The sequence below is a fragment of the Artibeus jamaicensis genome, unplaced genomic scaffold (assembly GCF_021234435.1).
Source record: "Artibeus jamaicensis isolate MK-2021 breed Jamaican fruit bat unplaced genomic scaffold, CSHL_Jam_final scaffold_474, whole genome shotgun sequence".
Taxonomy (NCBI): domain Eukaryota; kingdom Metazoa; phylum Chordata; class Mammalia; order Chiroptera; family Phyllostomidae; genus Artibeus; species Artibeus jamaicensis.
The window spans coordinates 468,954-492,547 of NW_026522046.1; the positions used below are offsets into that span (position 1 = coordinate 468,954).

A 23,594-nucleotide genomic window follows, 5' to 3' on the forward strand; every position below is an offset into this window, starting at 1 on the left:
TTTCAATAAAGTATGTAAATTATTCTGTATTCCTCTTTGACCTAACAGCTTATTTAATGACATGGTTTGTACTTCTAGGCAAAAGCGCCTTCTTGCTTTCTGGTTTTATTATGAAATTTTATTTTTATTACTTTTGTGATACATCTGTTTTTTTGAATTTTTTGAGGGTATTTATCACCTCAGATAAGGTGATACCCTCACCTTATTTGTAAACATTTTATATGCACTTGAGAAAAATTATATTTTCTGTTATTGAATTTCAGAGTTCAAAACAGATTATTAAATTCTGTTTTATGAATTATGTTGTGTGTCTTCTATAAATTTTCAATAGATAATCTGTCTTGGATTTTTTAAAATGAAGCAAAGTAACCTATCATTAATATCTTTCTATTTCCTAACATTCCCTGTAGCTTCTCTTTGAAATATATTTTGTACACTTTTTAATTTTTATTCTTTTTCCCTGCAAAATTTGTCCATCCTTTTATTGTCAACCTTTTAAAATCTTCTTATTTTTAGTTGTGTCTCACACACAGAAAAGTGTTACATTTTTCTTTGTGAGTCAATTTGAAATAACCTGTGGAATAACAGGTAAGTTACGTCCATCTACACTTGTTTATATAATCAATACTTTTGGACTTATTATGTTTTAAAAAAAAATATATATATATATATGAGTCTTTATATATAAAGTTTTTCACTGTTCTATTTTATTGTGCTTTCTGTTTTAAAAATTTATTTAATTATTGTTCAAGTACAGTTTTCTGTTTTTTACTCACATCCCAGCCCACCTCCCCTTGTGCTTTCTTTTTTAACAGAGGGATTTTTATTTCTATTCTTATGATTATTTTTATAGTAATTTTAATATCAAACCTTGGTTATCTCTCTTTTCACCTTTTCTCTTTTACTCTTTTGTAAAAGATTCATCAAATTTAGTTAGTAATCTACTTGGCAATCTTTTCTTTTTCTTCTGTATGTCCCCAAGAAACTGTTGCAAAATTCTTTGATTCTTAGTTAATAGCCATGAAGCAATAAAAAACTCATTTTAAATTTTATATGCTCTCATTATTGCCTCTGAATCATTTGAAACTTTCTTGTATCAAATCAGATAACACATGACACTGCTTTTCTTGCATCCATCATTTACTTTAATTCTAAAGTTATGCTCCCACCAATTCTTATAATGATATTTCTCCAGTCATTTTGTTTGCCCCAAAGAACTCATTTAGTAGCTTCCTTGGGAAGTACTCATGAGAACAATATTTTTATTTTTTATAATAGTTTATTTTTAGTCTTTATGTATAAGAATCTGCTTAAATAGTAATTAAATCCTTGCTAATTTCCCTTTATCTCTTGCAAGCTGAGCAATGTTACGTAGCTAGAGTCTATCTCCTAATAAAGTCTCTGTTTATGACACTTCTTAAAGAAATTACTATGATTAAAACTCAATGTAATATATTTATAATATATCATAAATATACTACTTATGCAATATATAGTATATATGCTATTATAAATTCACATATAAATATTTACATACAACATTTATGTATTAATCTTCAAATTATTTAGTAGTTGCAAGACCCAGGATTCAAAGAAATAATGTTTATTAGAAGGCATAATATTCTCTCCACTTACCCCTTGAACTTCCACGGCCTTCTTTATAAATTGCTCTTTACATATGTATTTTCTTGCTTTGTATTACAATTTGTTATAAATACTGCTACATTTCTTATTAGTATGTGGCTTCTTCGAGGGAAGAAGACTAGATTTTTCTCCTCCTTTCCACCATATACCAACACAGTGTCTAGAACATAAGTGGAGCTCATTCGTATTTGTTTCTTTAAAATAGGGTCCGAATTTCAAAGTGCAGATGTGGGATTATTTCTCAAGCATAGGTGGGGTAAATGAGAGTCCCAAAGAGATGATTTTATTTCCTAGCGTAGCTTTGAGAATCTTTCAGAACAGGAGTCTAACGAATTTCGTCCTGTATGCTGGGCATCACTGATCACACAAAGTCACGGAGCCACAAACAGGCGTGACACGTCCTAGAGCTCCAGGTAACCAGGAAAGACTGGAGCAAAAGATATGGAGGTGAGTGCGCAAAGAAATGAGGTGCCAGCCTGTGAAATCCTCTGTAGGATTTTATTAAGTAGTTTGTGTTTACCTTGCAAGCAATAGGGACGTTTCACAAAAAGATTTTTTTTGTGTGTGAAATGATCCCCCTACAGAAGAATAAAAAGTGCATGGGAGATAAATGGGTGGTGATGGTGGTGGAAGTGAAGATGAGAAATAAAAAATCTGAAAAAGATAATTTAGGCCAGAATTAATAAAGTCTTAGAGGATAAGAAATTTCTGGAGATATTTAACACATAAAACAAATATTATTTAGAGAATTTAGTGATAAATGGAGTGTTTAGAGTGAGCAAAATGAATCCTGTTGAGAAAAAGGAATTATTGCAAAGTCCCCAAATACTAGACCTTGAAAAGAAAAAGGAAAAAAAAAAAAGGAGAAAAAGAAAAAGAAAAGAAATATCAGACTTTGGTAATTGAGTGGTCTCTCGTGCCATTGTTCAATGAAATTTTTAGCAGGAGTAACAGATATTCAGGGGATAGAAATGAAGTGTTTGGGGTGACTGTTTTAAAGTACTGACAGTTATCGATGATTAAAGGGAGATTTAATTACTCTAATTCTGTTACGATAATTAACAGCTTAAAAAGTACACATCTGGCAGTCAAGATGGAGACATAGGTAAATGTGGCTCAGCTTCCTGCACAAGAACAGCAAAAATTACAACTAAACTACCAAATAAGTATCACCCAGAATTGTCAGAAAATGGAGATGTATGGAAGTCTGACAACCAAGGAATTAAAGAATTTTTATCATCCAGACAGGTAAGAGGTGTGGAGACACGGAGAGGTGGAATATGCATCCCCACTCCCACATGTGGTGGATAAAATCAGGAGAGATACCTCAGGAGTGAGGGATCCCAACCCCACACCCAGGCCAGGGTTTCAGTGCCAGGAAGATAAGTTCCCATAATTTCTAGCTATGATAATCAGTGGCAGTTGGAGTGGCGGAAGAAATTGCGAAATTCTCAGGCATTGCTTCTTCAAGAGCCTGCAATAGACTTAGGTCTTACTCAGACTCACTCCCTTTGGGCTTTAGAACTGGAGCGGGAGCTACAAGGGCACCAGTGGCATACAGGGGGAAACAGAAGTATCTGGCACCAGGGTGACAGCTGAGGGACAGCTTCTTCCCAGACAAAAGTCCACAGGCCAGGCAGTGGCCACAGGCCTCTTTCTGAGCCCTCTCCTACACAGAGCCCTGAAACAGAGGCACCATATCTGAGAACCCATCAACCTGGTTCACATGGGTTGCCCCACCCTGGTGATTACCTAAGGCTCTGCCCCATCCAACTTACAGGTGTGCTTTTCTACAGTAAGCCATGCTAGTAAGGTGGGAAGTCAAAGCATCTCTATCCAATACATAGAAGCAAACACAAGAAGGCTGCCAAAATAAGAAAAAGAAATATGGCCCAAATGAAAAAACAGAACAAAACTCCAAAAAAAAAAGAACTAAATAAAATGGAAGTAAGCAACCTATGAGCTGCAGAGTTCAAAACACTGGTTATTAGGGTGCCCAAAGAACTCATTGGACACTTCAGTAGCATAAAAAAAAAAAAAAAAAGACCCAGGCAGACATGAAAGATGCACTAAGTGAAATAAAGAAAAATTTACGAGGAATCAACAATGGAGTAGATAAAGCTGAGAATCAAATCAATTATTTGGAACATAAGAAAAATACATCAGAACAGCCAGAAGAGAAATGTATACAAAAAATGAGGATAAGATACAATCCTCAATCAGAACAGATTCATGAAAAGCAAGGACCTACATCCAAGATTATTCTATACAGCAAGGCTATTACTTAGAATAGAAAGGCAGATAAAGTTCTTCCCAGATAAGGGAAAGTTAAAGAAGGTCATCATCACCAAGTTCTTATTATATGAAATGTTAAAGGGACTTACCAAGAAAAAGGAGATCAAAATTCTGAACAGTAAAATTGATACAGGGTGCAGACAGGGGGGGCCCCCCGAGAAGATTTGGAAAGGTGTCCAGAGTCAAAGTGTATAGAAATATTGGAGAGACATATTAAGATGTCCTCACCACCCCCCCCCCCCCCCAGGGGGAAGGGATGAATGGAGCCAGGCCATTGAGAGCTACTTTGCATAGCAATAGTTTTGGAGCTAACCTCCGGAGGAATGGTTATTTAACATATCTATAACCTTTAACTGGTTTCATAGATATGTTAAATAGCAGTGGCCAAGTTTGGAGCAGAAGGCAGAAGGGAGTAGCAGGGCCAGAGAGAAGGTCTGCGCTCCTGAGTAAGGGACTGAGAATGGAACTTGGACTCAGAATGTAACTAAGGGCTGCCCTCCTGAGTGAGTGGACTGGGACTCAGGAGGATGTAACTAAAGTCTGGACTCCTGAGAGAGAAGGAACTAGCGAGGGACTCAGGATGGAGCTGGGACTCAAGATGGGAACTAGGAGCTGCGCTCCTGAGTGAGGAGGGCTTGGACTCAGGATGTAACTAAGGGCTGCTCCCCTGAGTGGAAGGGCCGCTGTGTGGGAGCTTGGAAAAGACTGGCTCCAGGACATGAAGGGTCCCTGCTTGGGCAGATGAGAGAGAGCCACGCGGTTTCAGCAGAGTGAGGACCCCCTGTTGGTGAGGTGAAAGAGGGAGCCACGTGGTTTTGGCAGAGTGTGGACCCCCTCTTTCCCAGGTGAAAGGGAAGAACCACGCAGCTTTGCCAGAAGGGAGATCCCTGCAGCCAGGTGAAGAAGAAAGCCACATGCTTTTGGTGGAGTGCGGACTCCTGCAGCTTTGGTAGAAGAGGCCCACTCGGCTTTGGGGTGTCCCCTTTGGCTGCGGGGCCTGAAAAAGCAGGAGAGACTTTGAATGGAACTGGGTACAAAGGACTCTTGCCAGTGGACCATGAGAGGGTACCACAGTACTTTGGATTAACTAGAGAGAGATCCTGCCTGCACGGTGACACAGCTGACGGTGCCAGTGGCCTGAAAAAGGGACGTGTGCTCTTTTCCTGATTTACGGTACCCGGAGTTGGGACAGTGGGAGAAGGGAGCGCTGTGTGGATGTAGGTGTATACCCTAAAGGACTTTGATATTTTAGTGGTGGCATTAGGCCTGAATAGCATTAAATAAACATTTTGTTTCCTTTTCACAAATCTCTGGCATTAAGAGATGTGTTTCCAATTGGCGGCGGACAGAAGGGCCCAGTAGATTTTAGTATTTTGGTTTTTGGGAGGGGCCCCTGTTGTACAGCAGTTTTGGGCATCCCTAGGTGGGCCAAATATTGTATTGCCCCTCCCTCGGACCTCCTCTTGTTCAGTAACAAAATGACAACAAACTCACAACTATGAACAACTAAACTTAGAAAACAAAAACACACCAAGCAAACAACTGGAACAGAAATGGAGATCACATGGAGAGCTATCAGTGGGTAGGGGGAAGGAGAAGAATGGGGGAAAAGCATAGGGAATAAGAAGCATAAATGGTGGGTACAAAATAGACAGGGGGAGGTTAAGAATAGTATGGAAAATGGAGAAGCCAAAGAACTTATATGTATGGCCCATGGACATGCATTAAGGGGGGATGCTGGAGGGAATGGGGGTACTGGGCAGAAGGGAATTAAGGGGAGAAAAATGAGACATCTGTAATAGCATAATCAATAAAGTATTCTTTAAAAAAAGAACAGCAAGAAGAGAAATAATACATAAAAATGGGGATAAGTTAAGGGAGCCTATGGACAGCATTGAACATACCAACATTTGAATCAGGGGTGCTGGAAGGAGAAAAGATAAAAAATTAAAAGTTTATTTGAAAAAATAATGAACAAAAACTTCCCTAATTTGGTGAAAGAAATAGACATAAAAGTCCAGAAAGCACAGAGAGTCCTAAACAAAATGGACCCAAAGAGGACCACACCAAGACACATCATAATTAAAATGCCAAAGATTTAAAGAGAAAGTCTTAAAAGTGTAGGAGAGCTCCCACTGGGAGATGCACAGGACCCATGCCCACGGATAGGTCCTCCTGTGGGGGATCGGGCCTGCAATGTGCCTAGGCCACTTTGAGTCTTGCTTTTAGCTTAAAATTCCCTCACCCAGATTTGTGGCAAACATTTACTGCAAAGTAACTTCCTGAAACTCAGGCTAAACCTTCCAAGGACCAGTGTAACCAGTTCAACCACTTTTGCCTTTTCATTTGCAAATATCCCTCTTCTGTGATGTGATTAGCAACATTGGCTCCTTTGTTTTCTGTAAAACGTAACCACCTAAAGCTACCTGTGCATAGTAAATGAGGACCATCACATAACAGTGCTGAGAAAACCAATAAAGGCCGGTCACAGCAAGGGCCAATGCTTTTGCTCCCCTCGAGAGAAAAGCCATGCTGTCCCTTTTCCTCTACAGGACTCGGTAGTCCTGTGAATGTCACATTTCATCCATAATGACTCGGACACATAAAAGTAGCAAATGAAAAGAAGATAGTTACCTGCGAAGAGTTCCCATAACAATGTCAGTTGATTTCTCAGAAACTCTGCAGGCTAGAAAGGACTAGGAAGAAGTATTCAAAGTGATGAAAATCAAGGATTTACAACCCAGATTACTCTATCAGGAAAGCTGTCATTTAGAATGGAAGGGCAGATAAAGTGCTTCCCAGACAAGTTAAAGCTAAAGCAGTTCATCATCACCAAGCTATTATTATATGAAATGTTAAAGGGGCTCATTTAATAAAAAGAAGATCAAAATTATGAACATTAAAAAAGCAATACATTCACAACTATCAACAACTGAATCTAAAAAACAAAGCACCAAGCAGAACAGATGTTATTGCTGTCTGTGGAGATCATTTGTGGGGTTTTCAGATGGGAGGGAGAATAGGGAAAATGGGGGAAAAGGTTCAGGAATTAAGAAGGACAAATTGGTTGGTACAGAATAGCCAAGGGGATATTAGGAATAGTACAGGAAATGGAGTAGCCAACGAATGTGTGACCCATGGACAAACTAAGGGGGGAATTGCCAGAGGGAATAGGGGTTCCGGGCAGAGGGGGGCAAAGAGGAAAAATTGGGACAACTGCAATAGCATAATAAATAATATATATAAGAATATTTAAAAAGGCATGCAAAAAATGCTCATTTGATTTTTTACAAAGGTAAATAATTCTCCCCATTTTATAGATAAATGAATTGAGGGTCAGAGGATAAGACTCCTATACAAGTTACATTGCTGGAAATGATCTGAAATTTGACTTAAATATACATGTTCTGACTCCAAGTCCTAAGAAATCACTACCTTTGTATATAGAAGAGTTGAATTATTCACATAACTTACAAAGATTAGTATCATTGGTTTAAAAAATGGTATTCTGGTTACCTCTAATAAATAGAAAACTCAATAAACAATATTTATCTCATATCTTGCTTTCTAAATGCTTTGATGTCTTACTGTAGGTATTTTATATCTGCAAGCAACGGAATCTTCCTCAGAAAACTTTATGGCAAAAGTGTGAGAGCATACATACGTATCAATCATTTTGCTCCTTCAACAATTATATCCAAAATCATACTATTAAACTCACAAGTTAGATAACATGCTGTCAAATCTGTTTATGTACAAGGGTTTCATTGTATTTTTCCCCCCTGTGGAACTCTGTTTTTCTGCACCCAGAGCAGATGAATTAGAAAATAAAAATGTTCCTTTTCCAGGTGTTCACTCACCTCTGTTTACCTTTGTGATCCATAGAGCCAGCTGAGAGTCGGTCCAGGGGAGACCCAAATCCAGAGAAGCTCCTTTTCTTCTTTGTTTCAATCACATCATTCTCCAGAGATACCAGTTCATCAAGAAGCATGAGTTTTGCTGCCAGGTCAGCTGCTGATTTCTCTTCCCTAACTGTGGGTGGTGACTGCACATCTCTGATTGCAGCATCCCAAGCCTGTTGGTCAAGAAAAGTGGTCCCATTCACCTCACATACGTACAATCCTTTGCATTTGGCTTTTGCTAAGTTTAGCTGACATGCTTGTCATGAAACTTGATTTCTTGAGGAGTTATGATACAGAGAGACTTTTGGGGATAAAACACATAGTGGTGATGTACGCTGAGCAGAAATTAAAGACAAAACACACACAAACGCACACACACACATACACACACACACACAAAACCAAAACAGAACTCCACGCCTGACTCCCAAATTTAGTTTATTAACTGATCATTCTTTCAGATTCATTCCCAGTAACAAGTGTATCCCTTCATTGTCATCCCATAGCATTGTACTTATGCTTCTTCAATCCTTACACTCATTGCATTTTCCTTTGTATTAGATTGATTACAATATATTTGTATTGCACATTATATCATACCTTGAGGGCAACAATGATACCTAATTAGTCTTTTATGTGCTCTATTAAATGTCTATCTCAGTATTTTGCTCATAGTTAGTACTCAACTCATTTCTGATAAATATTTACTGAATTAATTCTGAAAAATGCTAAACTCTATGCTATTGTTTTCACCATTCATTCATTTTTTATTGATTCAAGCCACTAGGCATTCATTATGTACTAGGTTCTGCATTAGACTTAAGGGATAAAATGACCAAAATCTAGCAGTCTTTGCCCTCAGGGTGCTTATCATCTTTATCCATGTGACTTATTAATAAATATGAATGCATGTCTGCAATGACTCAGATCTTTCTCAATGACTTTATTGCCCCATGTAAAATTTCTTATTTATTTGTCTGTTGCACACACTGCCCTTTTGTAGTTCATCCAAGTCATGCAGGTATGGGCTCCTGGTTTGTGAATTCTGTCTTTTCTCTTCCCAGGCCCAATCACAGCATTTTTAAAATGCTCCTGTTAATACTTTCAAGTCATTGTGTAGTCTAAAACATACTACTTCTTTTCCAAGAGCCTGAGAATATTTCCCTATGGGAAGAAATTTAGCTCCAAGAATCTCTGCCTTTTAATCACATTCTTTCATGTGTCAGATTCTTGATCTCAGCAAGACTTTTGTTCTTTCCTTCTCGTCCTTGTTGAGTTATTTTTTCCATTCTCTTTATTTTCTTCAATAGAAAAACAGAGTAGCATTTTCCAAGTCTTTCTATCCTTGACTTCAGCAACTGTCTTTGAAATTCTTATAGTCTGACACCCAGACTCAAAGCTCTTTGGTCTATCTTAACTGTTAGGTTTCTTAAGTCTGGTTCTTCCTGGAAAACCTCTCTTCCTTCTGCTCTTTATATGATTCCCATGTCAGGTCCTCTTCACTGCTTATCATCTTACAACTTTTTTCTTTTATCTCCCTCTTTTTTCTATTCTATCCTGAATTCTGCCATGAAGTTAATTATCTCCAACACTCTTCCATTGTATAAAGAATTAAAAATTGTTCAGAGCTCTTTATTACTTACAGTGCAGTCTGCAATATGGTTCCAATCTCCTCTTAAAATCTCAACTTCTATCATTTCCCTATATAAGTATGACAACATAGAAACTGGAGAGAAATTCTATAATCATGAGAAAGAAATTCTAAAGAGCAGGAGACAAATATTCAAAAAGGAAAAAAGTAGGAGATATTTTATTATCTCTGAACATCTTCCAAAATACATTTTTATTTTTCCAACCGACATATGTACAAAATAGTTTTGTTTATTTTTTAAAGATTTTTAAAAATATATATTTTATTTATTTAATTTTAGAGAGGAGAAGAGAGGGATAGAAGCATCAATGTGTGGTTGCCTCTCAAGTGCCCCCTACTGGGGACCAGGCCTGCAACCCAGGCATGTGCCCTGACTGGGAATTGAACGGGTGACCCTTTGGTTTGCAGGCCTGCACTCAAATCACTGAGCCATACCAGCCAGGGCAAAGATATTCTTCATCTTCAAAAAAATCATAGAACTCATACAAAACTTACTTTTTGGTAAATGCATTACAGACTCTTCATTTTATTTAAGTACAAAGAATATTTGTTTCTAATCAATTAAAACAAGTCAAATTAACTTGTTTTTCTGTGAAGATGTGTTCAGATTTTTTTCCTTTGTACTTCAGCAAGAAGAAAACATTTGTATAGTAATAACAAGTTTGGCCAAAACTAGTCAAATTTCACCATATAAAAAACAAATTTTACATAAAAGCACTTCAACTTTATGTTGTAATGTAATTATATATAAGGCTGAAATGATACATTTTCTGTCATGATTTCTGTTCAAGGAATACAAATATTGCTTATTCCAGTTTTTTTCTCTTTCACATTTAGATACCTGGCTTTCCCTGAATGGACAGCGAGGACAAGACATAGAAAAAACGCTAATAACCTTGATTTTGTGTTTTCAAGGCATTCCCCTGTTTGTCAGCATCCCCTGCTTCTGATATTAGTGGAATAGGCTTACATTCATATATATATATATATATATATATATATATATATATATTCCCTTAAGCTAGTTCCCATTACCTCTGTTGCTACATCCACTGAGAGCACCTCTCCTGAGCCCCACAGCATCAATGTCACGGCCAGGATAACATGCGCACTTGCCAATCTCCAGTCCAGCATCTAAGGGTCACACACACCAGGGTTAACATTGTTAGTCTGGCATATAAAGATAGAAAACAAAACTCCTATAAAGCTTATTATATATAGGTGACAAATCAAATTATTCAGCTTCTATATGTCGGAATACACCTTTGCAAAACTTAAATAATAGTTAATAGGAGCTGTCAATCTCCTGGAATGAATTCTATCAAGGTTTCATTTCCAAGGAAATGTAGATTGGAGTTCCACAACTATAATAATTTAATTCGAAATAAGCCAAGACTGAGAAATCACGTTTGTGTAACATTATTATTTGCCTAATTCAGGACTGCAGCCTCGTGGACCTGAGGAGAAATGTGTGAAACTGGTCAAATATGAAGGAATAAAATCTGATGAGGTCTATGGGCGAACCAGAGAGACTGTGCTGTGTCTAAAAGCATTTAAATCCAAAATGTCAAAACCACCACAGATCCATTAGGAGAATATCTTTATGTCCTTGTGATATATAAGGGTTTCTTCAGCAAGATTCAAAAGGTGTATCCCTTATAGAAAATTCTGTAAGAGTTTATTATTTTAAAATTAAAATATTCTGTATAAACAGGTAAAATAAACACAAACAAATTAAAAAGTGAAATATATATCCAATACATGTAAAACAAAAAGATAAGCACTTGAAAAATTTAAATAACTGGCAAAAGTTTTAAAACTAGATGCACAAGTAGAAATGGGCCTGAGTTTATACAGAGACATGTATCTAAAAGTTTATAGCCTCATTGTAATAGTAAAAAATCAGAATCAACCCCACTGTCCTACTCAAGAAGAAATGGATATATCATCTGAGGTATAGTCATACCATAGACAAAGCAAATGACTTAAATATATGTATATACTGTTAAAGCGAATGTCCTAAATGTTATATGTATTTATAAACATGGATTTTAAAAAACAGTTTTGGGGCAAATTATATTTTCTAGAGTACTACAGATACCATACTACCATTTACCTAAATTGGAAATACATAAAGCAATTCCATATATCTAAAAAATCTATACATATAATTAAAGTATACGGTACTTGGTCATATAAACCAGTGATACTCGATCATGACTCTGATTGTCTCTCTGAAAAGTGGGAAGCAAGTAAAATCATGGAGGAAAAATAAGGGTCTCTTTCTCATTCTCTCTCGCTTTCTCTCTTTATATGTGTATGTATACACACACACACACGCCAAATACATCAAAATCACATTTGTTAATTCAGTGTGGTAAGCAGAAAGATGGGTCATTCATACATTGCTTTTTTACATTGAAAACCATCACACGTCCACTTAAAGTTCATCTGTGTCCTATACCAGGCCCGCTGGCTGCCCGCCTGGCCACTGGTACAGGGGAGGGAGATCACACGCTGTGAGTTACGACGGTCATGCGTTCACCACCTAGTATGGCTTTGAGAAGTCCCCCAGTCACCTTTGATGAATGCAAGGTCTCAGTAAACTTCTATTTCCCTTAAAAAATCATTGGGAAGCCTGCTGGGAGCAAAAAGGAAGGGGTTCTAGGGTGGTCTTAGGAACTGGATTTGCGTCTCATTTTTGCTTCAGTGTTACTGTGACCTTGGTGCGTATGATTCAACCTGAATTTAGCTTTATTTTCCATATTTGCGAAGTGAGGCATAATTCTCACCTTGAAGGAGCTTTGAGAGGGTTGAGTTCATCTATGTATACCTTCTTTATCTCATATAGTACTTCTAATTTGTTAGTGAAAGAACATATATGAGACATTACCAAATATTTTTATGCTAATTATATTCTCTTTGGTGTGACCTAAGATTTTCTTTATAACACTTCCTTAAAATACTGTTATTTGAAACTTCAATGTAGATTTTAGTAATACATGCCAACTTCTAGAAAAATAGACAAGTAAGTATTTTATATAGACAAAGTATTTATAGATAAAATGAAGATAAAATGTTTTAACATTGCCTTTAATATTTACTTGTCATATATAATCTTAATTCTCATGCAATGTAATCTATACTAGTTCTCCATTATATCTCTAATTGATCTTTTGGGGATCCTGCTACATAATGTTGGTTACAGCTGCTCCTCTGTATTCTGCCGTTTCTGGAAGGGGTCAGTGAATTCTGTGGTGTTGGGAACCTTACACCTGGCTTCTAGCTAAAAACATTGCATTGATTACAGGAACCTGTGCGCTCCACAAAGCCAATCGGCTACAGGTACATGAGGTGTCCACGAGTACCAGTTGCACCCAAGTAATCAATAAGCGGGCCCTTCTTTGTCTCAAGCTAGCCAATAGCAAGCAACCTAATCTCCTTCCTCTCCCTCCCCCCTATATATATACCCAGTTCGGAAAAATAAAGTTTGCAGCTTGATCAGAATCTTTTGTCTTGCTGCCATTCTTCGCGCCTCTTGTCCCCCCAACTCATTTGTTCTAGGTAGGTGGTCGAGCCCCAGTTGATTGCTCCGCGGGCCGGAGCACTGTGGCTTCTTCCTGACAAGTGGATTTTTGAACTTAGTTTTTTGGTAAGTATCAAAAAACAATAAATTAAGCCCTGGCTGGTGTAGCTTAGTAGATTGAGCGCGGGCCTGGGAGCTAAGGGATCGCAGTTCGATTCCCAGTCAGGGCACATGCCTGGGTTGCAGGCCAGTTCCCAGCAGGGGACACACCAGAGGCAACCATATATTGATATTTCTCTCCCTCTCTCCTTCCCTTCCTCTCTAAAGATAAATGAATAAAATCTTAAAAAAAAACAATAAATTATAATTATGCCTTTATATTGACACAATAGAAAAATAAGAAAGAATGCAACATTATGTGTTAAAAAATACCAACCCCAAACTCCATAACCTATTCCTTGAGAAAATCAGCCACTGAATCATATTTTTCTATCTTATTTTGTTGATTTGTCTTTCATTTTCCTCAATAAAAAGGAAGATATATTAAGAACATTACTATTTAAGAACTGTTTTATATTTCTGGCATCTTTCTTTTAAAAATAGTTCTCTCAATCAAAGCTAAACCACAATTGTGATGTTTTCTTTCCTCATTTTTTATCATGTTAAAAACAGGTTACAAAGTATAAAATCCCCTATTTTATAAGTCTTTCCATGTGGATTTCCTTTAACTATTTTTATGCACATTTTCTTAAACCAGGTTTCTCCATCTCTGCGATCTTATAAATGGCACAGGATGATGGGTGTTTACAATATTGATGATTATGTCTGAGGCATATATTTTTGTACTTGGGTGTATATAGGAAAAAAGTCATAATGTATCATCTTACAGATAACCACATCCTGATTATTTGGAGAGGGAGATGTAAAAATAAATGCAGAGTTTAAATACACACATTTAATGGTTTAAAGCCATGCTCGTAGCCAGTTAACCAAAAGGCCAAGTTCCTAAATATGGCATTTGGTACACTAATGAAAACAAACACCCTGGCACCTGCCACACAAAAGACATTTGATTAACTAGTTGAAACTTGATTGCTACCAAATTAGAAACAGAGGAAATTATAGGGAGGGAAGGAAAAGACCAGGTTCAGCTCCATTTCCCTATTTTGTTGATAGTGGATAAATATAGCCCACAATTTAAAAATCTGCTCAGTCCCATGTACACTCTAGATTGCAGAATAAACACTCAAAGGATGTTCATTGTATGAATATACCACAGTGGAGGTGTTTGCAATTTTTTCAGTATGCCAATAATTTTTATTGAGTAATATTTGAATATTATTTCTTTGGATTGTGAGGATGTTCAAAACAGTGGAGTGTGCATGAGATCTCCCTTATAAAATATGGTGTGCACTTTATCAATTTTGTAAGCAATTGGTCTATGATCTGCATGCATTTTCATTTTTTAAATAATAATGCTGAATAAACAAACATCTTCCACTCTGTAACAATTTAACCTCTGTGTCAAAGATTTTTCACATTTAAGAACTCATTATACCCTGAAATGATCCTCCAAACTGTGAGTGGAATGGTGGTGCTGGAGGGAGCAAGGGGTGACGTTTGCTCATCTAAGTTCGGGAAGCAACATACATTGGATATTCCTCTAGAACCCTGATAGTGCATTGACACTGACTGACTCTAAAAATTCAGTGGCAAAGGAATTGATTCAATTTTATTTAATGCAGTGTTCATTGAGAGGTCTGTGAAAATGGAGAGAGATGTTTGCATTATTGAGAGTCAAGGGCTGCAAAGAGTCATTGTTTCGGTAAAAACAAATCTGTTAAGTAGGTTGGGATGAAAAATAAAAGGTTGAGAATCACTGATCTAAAAACAAAAGAACAAAGTGAGATGAGGGGAGTAAGGGTAAGAGAGGATTAAGCTAAAAAAGTGAAGCAGTATTAGCCAGTATATGATCCAATTTATTTTTAACTGAAAATATTCAACTATCTTCCTTTGAAGGCTGGTGCTGAAGAAAAACAAACTACTCAGGTGATTAAGGAAATTTCAACAGTATCTGACTTAAAGATAGATCTAACCATTAGACCCCCTCAAAAGAAGACTGACTTTAGGGGTGAATCTCGATAACTTCTGGAATTATTTTCCCTAATCTCTTAATCACAAATATTCAAAATGCAATCTACTCACTGCTATGTTCACCAAAAATTAAAAATAAAGGGCTTAACAATAAAAGACTTAAAACATAATTTAAAGTGTTCTTTTTAATCTCCTCTGCCCACTTTGGAGGAGCAGAGACCTTTAAGTGAGACGTGCTATTGATGGTTCCAAGTTCAGACCCGAGGGAACGACTGTGTGTGCCTGCCCACAACACTGTGCGCAGCCTTCTTTCTCCAAAAATGAGGGTGGCTTTCTACACAAGAGTTAAGTCAGATTGGCCCCAAGTAAATCTGTAAGACAAAGTATGTTCTTCAGTATACCCTTTACCCTGTTCCATAGGGTACAGCCACCCAGGGCCTTTTTGATAATAGGGAAAAGCTCCTATAAGAATAGTAGATAACAGGGCCATTGTAATCTTTTTATTTTAAAAGAGAGCTTTACAAGGGACCATCCTAAACACAAACTTGGTATGGGATTCTGTGATAGGAATAGAGCCAATCTAGGATTTGTGAGACTCAGGCTGTGCCCCGGCTTGGGGACTATGTCACTGTGTGCCTCTAGGCGAATTTTCTTCTGTGGACTCAGTAAAATGGGGCCGATCTAACTGGCCTATAAAGTTGTTTCTAGCTTTTTTATGGTCTGTTGGTATATCTGGCTCTTTTCTGTTTGAAGTTCAGACACCACAGGTAATGATAATCATAGGTGAATGTTGAGCTAGGAAAACCTTTCTGCTGTCCCTCATCAGCTCTGTCTATGTATAACAGTGCATCTAGGTTTTGACATAAATAGGTTCCTCTTGAATATTCCACCTGACAAGAAAGGACTTCCAAATCTTTAGTGTAAGATATCATTTTTGGGGTAAGAAAACTCACTTTACAAATACATTTAAGAAAAGAAGAAAGTGTTGCCAATTAAATTATGACATGCTATCAAGTGTAAGTCTCTATTGGATTCATTCTAATTTCAGAAATATTAAATATGCATAAGAATAAATGAAATATGGTATATCTATTTCCAAATGTTTATTCACTCCTTTTTATGTGTTTTTGTCATCATGCTTAAGTCATTGTGCTCAATCTTCCTGCGGTGTCGAAGCAAAATTTGTTGCAGCTGAGAAGCCAGAAGCCATAGCGTGCAGTCGCACCCCTCAGAGAGAAAAAGAATGGCACAGTAACTAATATATCATCACGTAAAGATTTGAGAAGAACATAGTAACATTAAAATTTGTAAGGATTTGGTGGAGTTGCTATTCCCCTGCACTTAGAGTCAACAGTCTGTCTATCAAGGTAAGATAACCATTGAAATATTTGTACAGTAATCACAAACAATAGTATTAGTAGATATAGTTCATACAAAATAGGAATTTTTGATAAAAGGAAATTTCAGCTACCTGAAACCTCCATCGCTATTGCATGTGTACCTACATAAGTACACACATTTTACAGATGATATTACTCCAAAAACTTCTTTAGATGAACTAATAACTACTAAAAAAATAGAGTCCCTTCAGTCAATGAATAGGTATTCAACATAAGAAAATTATTTCTGGGATGGTGAAAGCAACTCAGACTTGAGTGGAAGGATAGGGACAAGTGTCTTTGCTGTGCTATTTATTGGTCTGGTGACCTTGAAAAAGAGGCAAAAGCTGTGTAAAATATGTAATAAAACTCACTTTATGAATTCACAAAATTATAGCTAATTAATTATAGTTAATTAAAATTATGTGATTAATTTTCAATTAGCACAAGTTATTATGGCTTTGGCTTAGGCTTTATAAATAAGAGCAATAAAAATATTTAATTTATATTTAATATTGTTTACTAAAATATATAAAGATATACATCATCAGTATAAACATACTACATTATATATTTTTCTTATTTTATCATAGGTAAAACTTTTCCGTGTGAATTCTAAATTGTGCATGAAAACATTTTGTAAACTATAAGGCAATGTGGAAAGATTAATGACATGTTGTAAAAGTAATTATTACTGAGCTGAAGACTGGTCTTTGGAGCCAAGTCCTTCCAGGGAACATAAAGCTTATACTCGACAACCATCTAGGGAATCTGGGACCATTTATAGAGACAATTTGCAAAAGCTATGTTAAACAACCAAGAGGCTACATTACAATTTGACATTATACAGACAGTCTTGGTATTTCAATGAATGGCATTTAAACTAGGTGTGAAAGACAGTTGTCTCTAGTTTTCTTTGATGAGTGCAACACCAGGGGCCGGAGACACTTGCCTGCTGGGAAGCAGAGGCCAGGGTTTCTCGGTCTCTTCTTTATTGGCACTGCTATTCCACAGCTTTAGTGAACAGTTCCACCAACAAGAGAACTCAGTGTGGCTGTGGCACTTAGAACTTTAGAAGTGGGGAATTAGTTTCAGATCCTTATGAACTCAAATAAGAAATTTAAAATCACTGAAGATTTCATCAAAGAGCAATTGAATTACAACTTGTATCTTCTGTCACTAACATGTACATCACCTCTATCATCCTCACAAAAATATATCTGAGAAATAATTGTGGGGCTTAGTAATTTATTTAAAAATCCCTGTAAAGTGTGTTATTTTCTGTAAATTCTGTGATAGTCATCTTGCTTTATGTTTTGACTATGATACTGAATGGAAAGTCCAAATTGACACTGATAAATTTAACATTTCCCATTTAAAAAAAATTAAAAGATCAGGGATTTCTTTCCCATTTCTCATTACTCTTCAATTGGCAGTAGTCAATTTTCCAAAGTCACAAAGCCAGTTGGAAGAAGAGCCAGAACAACAATTTACGTTCGCAGACACTCGGTTTCATGCCCCTTCAAGTATAACCTATTTGTGGAAGTATAAAACATTTTTCCATCTCAAAAACAAATTGCTTATAAAGTAAAATATTTATGGATGAGGTGTTCCTAATGTGGAAGACACCTGCATTTTAAAATGACTTTCCCTGAATGCTACAAATCAGGAAAAATGATAATTTACTGTTATATATGAGTTAACTGATTTTATTCTATTTGGCACCATTTTCACTCTATTTTGGACAATATACCTTCCAGAATTGTAAAATTTTATGTGCATTTTTTTCTATTTGGAATTTTTAATCATACTACTAGTATCTTTCTTGCAAAAAAATTAAGAAGGCAGAAAGTTACATGATGCTGTAAAGGAAGATCCCATTATTAAAAAGCTTAGGTATGTATGTTTAACAAAGTATTTAGCTGTCACTGTAAACTCCTTGAGGGTAGGGAATATGCCATGTTTATCAGTGTACCTCAGCAATGAACAGAATGCATTTAGGTTCAACATTATGTGTTAAAATGAATGAAGCGGTCTATGTAGCAATAAATAGAAATGCAAGGCAGATATTACCATTCAAGTTTTATTGAGATGGAAACTAAAGCCTAAAGAAGGGGAAAGATTTGCCCAAGTTTTACATTGACAACAATATCCGCCAAAGATCATGTAAAATTCCAGTATGTCCAGTAATGTTTCACATTGCAGATTCTCATTGTAAAGCGAGGGACTTGCATCAATATTCTCCAATAATTATTGCAGTATAGTTTAAGATTAATCCTCATCAAACACTAATTTATGTTGATCCCTGAATTATTACTGTCACCTAGATGTAGAAAAGAACTTTGTGATATGATTGTATAAACTCTGGTAAGGGCATTTATAATTTAATTCTAATATTTAATAATGAGTTCGAATGTTTAAAATTATGAACAGGAAAAAGCTGGCAGAGCTGAACCTGACAGGCTGTTTGGTCATTTAATACACAGGCAATTTTTAGGTAGTATTAAAAGGATTTCAAAAGGTCAAAGTTGGAAAAATGCAGTTAAATACAGCATTGTATGCTTCAGGATAATGTAGAATATCATCACTTCCTTCACCCATTATCCCACTTTGTACTTATATATAATATTTAATTAAATATTGACTTAAATTTTAATTATGCTAAACAGGCCAATATCATCAATGAAAAATACTCTCTAAAATATAAACAAAGGGCCAAAAATATAAATTTAATAGTAATAGCAGCAGGACGCATTCATCAGGCAGACATCGTACATCGGATACCAGTGATGTAAAGGTAGGTAAGACCCTCTTCCTGCCCTCAGCGCTCACGGCCTGGTGGGGAGGAAGGCCCCTCAGCCATTGCCGGCTCAGGAGCTCTCTCCACCAACACCACACTCTTTGTGGAATGCTTTCATCTGCTTCAAGTACAATTTTGTATATAACCTTTTATTTTAACATTTGCAAGTACTTTTATTATTATGAAGTTCATTCCATCTGTCTCCTTTCACCCTAATGACAGTTGTGTTGGATCTACATGGGAAATATTCTAATTCTATTGATTGAACAGATTAACTGACACAACCTGGGGTACTTTAAAACTCTGGTCTCCTAACTTGAGGCAGTGTGTGAGCACTTTCTAAGAAAACAAATTGAATTAGCGGAAAGAATTTGGTTGGCCCTTAAGTTACAGGGACCTAGGTAGCATTCCTGACTGAGCATGTCACTGAGCCTCCCTGGTTTAATATCTCTATTGGGAAAATGGGGCAAAGATTTAGTTTGTAGGTTTATTATAAGGATTATAAATAATATAGGTAAAGTGACTGGTGCAAAATACTCAATAAATAATTGCTATTATCCTGCATTGCCTTCTAAATATGGCAATTTTTTCAAAATATTATTTTTATTTTTTATTTTTATGAAAAAAAACCCATGTTATCCTTGTTCATTGAAAGGAGAAAAATTAGTCCTTAGAATCTGGAATTATAGCAGAGTGGTAGAAATTTAAATTTAATAAAGTAATATTGAGTTAGAGAAGGAAATTTCACTAAAAAAATCTTATAAGTGACAATCACTCTAATATTTGATATTTCCATATGCTACATATTATCATTAATTTCAGCCATAATATTTCCCTGAAAATATTGCATACAACTCTAAAGAATATCATAGTTGTATGATATTCTTATAATATCATAAAGAGAAGAAAACAAAGGGAAGAAACCTTAATTATACTCAAACATAATTATTCTTCAAGTTTTAATTAACAAAATGAATATTTAGTTGAATTTTAATATAATATAATATGAAAAATTTTTTGTTTTATAGTTCATTATATGATATCTTTATTGACCTCATTTTTAAGTCACTACTTTTGTTGTTAAGATCATGATTTTTTCACATAATTTTTGTAATACTGACAGTATGGCATAGTCAGGTGTGGTTCATGGAAGCAGAGCCACCATGGATGTCATGAACATTAAGGGCCTTGTGACAGAAGCTACACTTGACAGAAACAAGGAGGCAGCTGGGAAGGGATGGGCTATGAAGAAAGCCAGGGAAGAGATGACATCACTTCCCAATTTTTTAGAAAATTGGATGAAGAAGCCAGAGCTGGCAGGGAAATGCAGCCACCACCATGGGGCCCGTGGAAGCCCATGGAGAGGTCCACAGGAAGCCACAGCTATGACTTGACTGGTCAGCGGCCAGGGTGCCAGTGGTGAGCTGGATGAACTTTTAAAAATGTACTTTTTTCACATTTATAGAGACTTATGTGTTATAGGAATATAGAATTTTAGAAAGAAAGGGGAGCCCATTAGAAATTGTCAAATTAAAACTCTCATTGGATAAAGAGAGTGAGGCTCAGAGGCAATGAACTTGCCCAAGGGAGAGGAAGAGATGAAGGGTAGATAAAAAATGGATGAAGAGCAGAGGGAAAAGGGGAGTTGGTACTTGGTGCTGAAGCTTGTGTTGGTGAGGTTGACATAGGGGAGAAGCCATAGAATGGGCCACAGCCAGTTCCAGCCAATCAAGGAACCAGCAATTACTGGAAGGTGATGCTAACCCCTGCTTCTGAGAGGGACTCGGATGGTTATTTGGGGAAAGGAGAAGAGGTCTCAGCTTTAAAATGACTCTCATCACAGAGATTGTCAGGCACATGGGAGCTGGCCTGGGTAGGGATGTGCCCAAGGCTAGGGGAGAACTTGTGGCTCACCCCTGGTACCCTACCCTACCGAGGGAGAAAGGAATCCCTCCTGGGCTGAGTGAACTCTGCCCAAGTCAGAACTGAGGTTAGAAGTCTGGTGTCCTGACTCCAAAGCCTGTGCTCTCTGATGGCACCATTGAATCTAAGCAAAAGTTGTCTGGTGGGTAAGGGTCAATGAAGATGAAATATTGGCAAGGAGGTTAAATTAGAGGATGTTTGAAGATGAACCACAAGATACTCTTACACTGGGTGCTCATTTTGTAATACAGGGAAAGTTGCTGAAATGGAGCTTCCCTAGATCAGTCACACACTCAGACTCCCTGGCACTTCTGGTTCTTTTTCTCTCTCTCAATAATAACAGAATATCATTGAACCCCACTCTATGCTTAACACTTGCCTGAAGTTGCACAGAAACATAGCGACAGAGTTGGAGTAATATTTTGGGACTGCCTACTTTGAGTCTATTCCTTTAAGACAGGCTCAATTAATCTAACTTTATTATATACAAATGTTCAAATCATTGAAAGTACTTGACCAAAAAGTTAAAATTATAGCTCTGATGTCCCAAACAAACTCTACTAAACATATCTGCTTCTCTACTGCTTCTTTTCTTTCTAATGACTCATTATAGAAGAATCAATTCAAAATCCTGAGAAATAAATGGAAGAAAGCAAATGTCATCCTTAAATACCTTAAGTAACTTATTGAATGAAACCTTAGTGCAATTCACTTATAAAGAGGAGACTTGAATTCATAGCTACAGGATAAAATTAACTTGCCCAAGGGAGAGGAGATGAAAGAGATACAAAATGGTTGAAGAGGAGGAGGGAGCAGGGGGAGCTGGTGCTTGGTGCTGAGGTCTGAGCCGATGAGGCTGCCATGAGGTAGCAGGCATAAGGCAATCAGAGAAAAGTTCTGATTGCTGAAGGGTAAGCACCAAAACAAAGAAGAGACACAAATATGCCTGGTTTGGCGGGAGAAAATTAATACAGCCTAAATGGGTATTAAAACAATTATAAATCATTGTTAAAATGATTTAATTTCTAGGAAAATAACACAGAAAAAATATTCACAGTTCTAAATCTATAGAATTTATTATTGTAATTCAGAGGAACAGTATTTGCCTTGCTAAACTGGATTTATTGAGTATACACTATTTCCACAGAAAAAACCTAAAACAAAATATTATATTTGTTCTTAAATAGAACTCAAATGTATGTTGCAGATTAACTTTCAATTCAATCACTTAACAGCAAAAGCACTTCATTAAATACCAGAGAATAAATATGATCTGTCTACTCTAAACTGTTATTAATATCATACTCTCATATTTGACTTTCATAAGAAGAAAAACAGGATAATTTAGATTTAAAGAATGTAGCATTTGATTGATTTAGGATGTTCTTTGGCTCCAATTTTGATACAAATAAAGATAAGAGAAAAACTTTCCTTCCTACCTAGGTTGTTATAAGTAGATCTCTTTCATACATTAAAATTTTTTTTCACATTGATCATCTTTGATGGAAGTAAACTAATGCTAATAATACACATACAGAATGTTCACCTTTGTTTTGGAATGAAAAATAAAAGCTAAAAAAGAATGTAATAAATATGAAGTATCCAAGTAAACAATTAGCCGCACCCATAGTTTGCATTACAAAATTATCTTCCAAGGTTTTCTATTCATTTTAGAGATGGAAATATTACCCCCCCAAAAGAATTGCTAATTTTAACAAAGTCAAAATACAACCAAAACATTAAAAGTATGTAAAAATTTATAAAAATAGTTAAAAGGAAAAACACTAAATTGTTATCAGCTTTTATATTTAACTTACCTTGTGAAAAACCAGGAGATTCTAACTTTAGAGTCCTGTCTGTGCAGTTTCTCCCAAACCCAGCCCTGATGGTGAGTTTTCTCTCTGAGCTTTTATAGTCTCAGTTATACACCCCTTACTCCAATCCCTGCTTTGCTCTCTCTTACATCATTTCTACAGATTTTCCACTGAACTTTTCCCCAAGCCTCTCTTCAATATTCCTCTCTCTCTCTCTCCCTCTCCCATTCTTTCCTTTCATATTTACTGTATCTATTGCTTTGATCATGGCATTTTAGTAAAAACAGGACCTTTTGGCTCTGGGAAATTTAAGTAAACATTTAATATTGTGTTGAGCCTTAGATCCATCACCTCTTTCTCAGGTTTTAATCCATCTCAGATCATTACAAATCATGTTAAGGAAATAAAAGGTACTGAGATTTGTTTTAAAAAATCACTAGGGTATTTCAAAGTAAGGTTTTGTGATATTATAATGGGAAACCCAAACTGATGTACTGTTGTATATTTTGGACCCTTAAATTAAATGATCATCTATAGAAGTGGTGAGTAGTTCCAGCCTCGGTCAG

At 36.4% G+C, this 23,594-nt stretch overlaps 1 protein-coding gene across 1 annotated transcript in view; it reads right to left on the bottom strand.

Moving 5' to 3' along the window:
- The window catches only part of OSTN (osteocrin), a 58,502-nt gene that overhangs the window by 26,263 nt on the left and 8,645 nt on the right, over positions 1-23,594 (bottom strand). Inside the window, exons 2-3 of the mRNA XM_037131782.2 lie at positions 10,528-10,626; positions 7,800-8,014 (exon numbers count right to left, since the gene is read on the bottom strand). Of these exons, the coding sequence (XP_036987677.1) occupies positions 7,800-8,014; positions 10,528-10,626 (314 nt within the window). The remainder of the gene's footprint in view (positions 1-7,799; positions 8,015-10,527; positions 10,627-23,594) is intronic.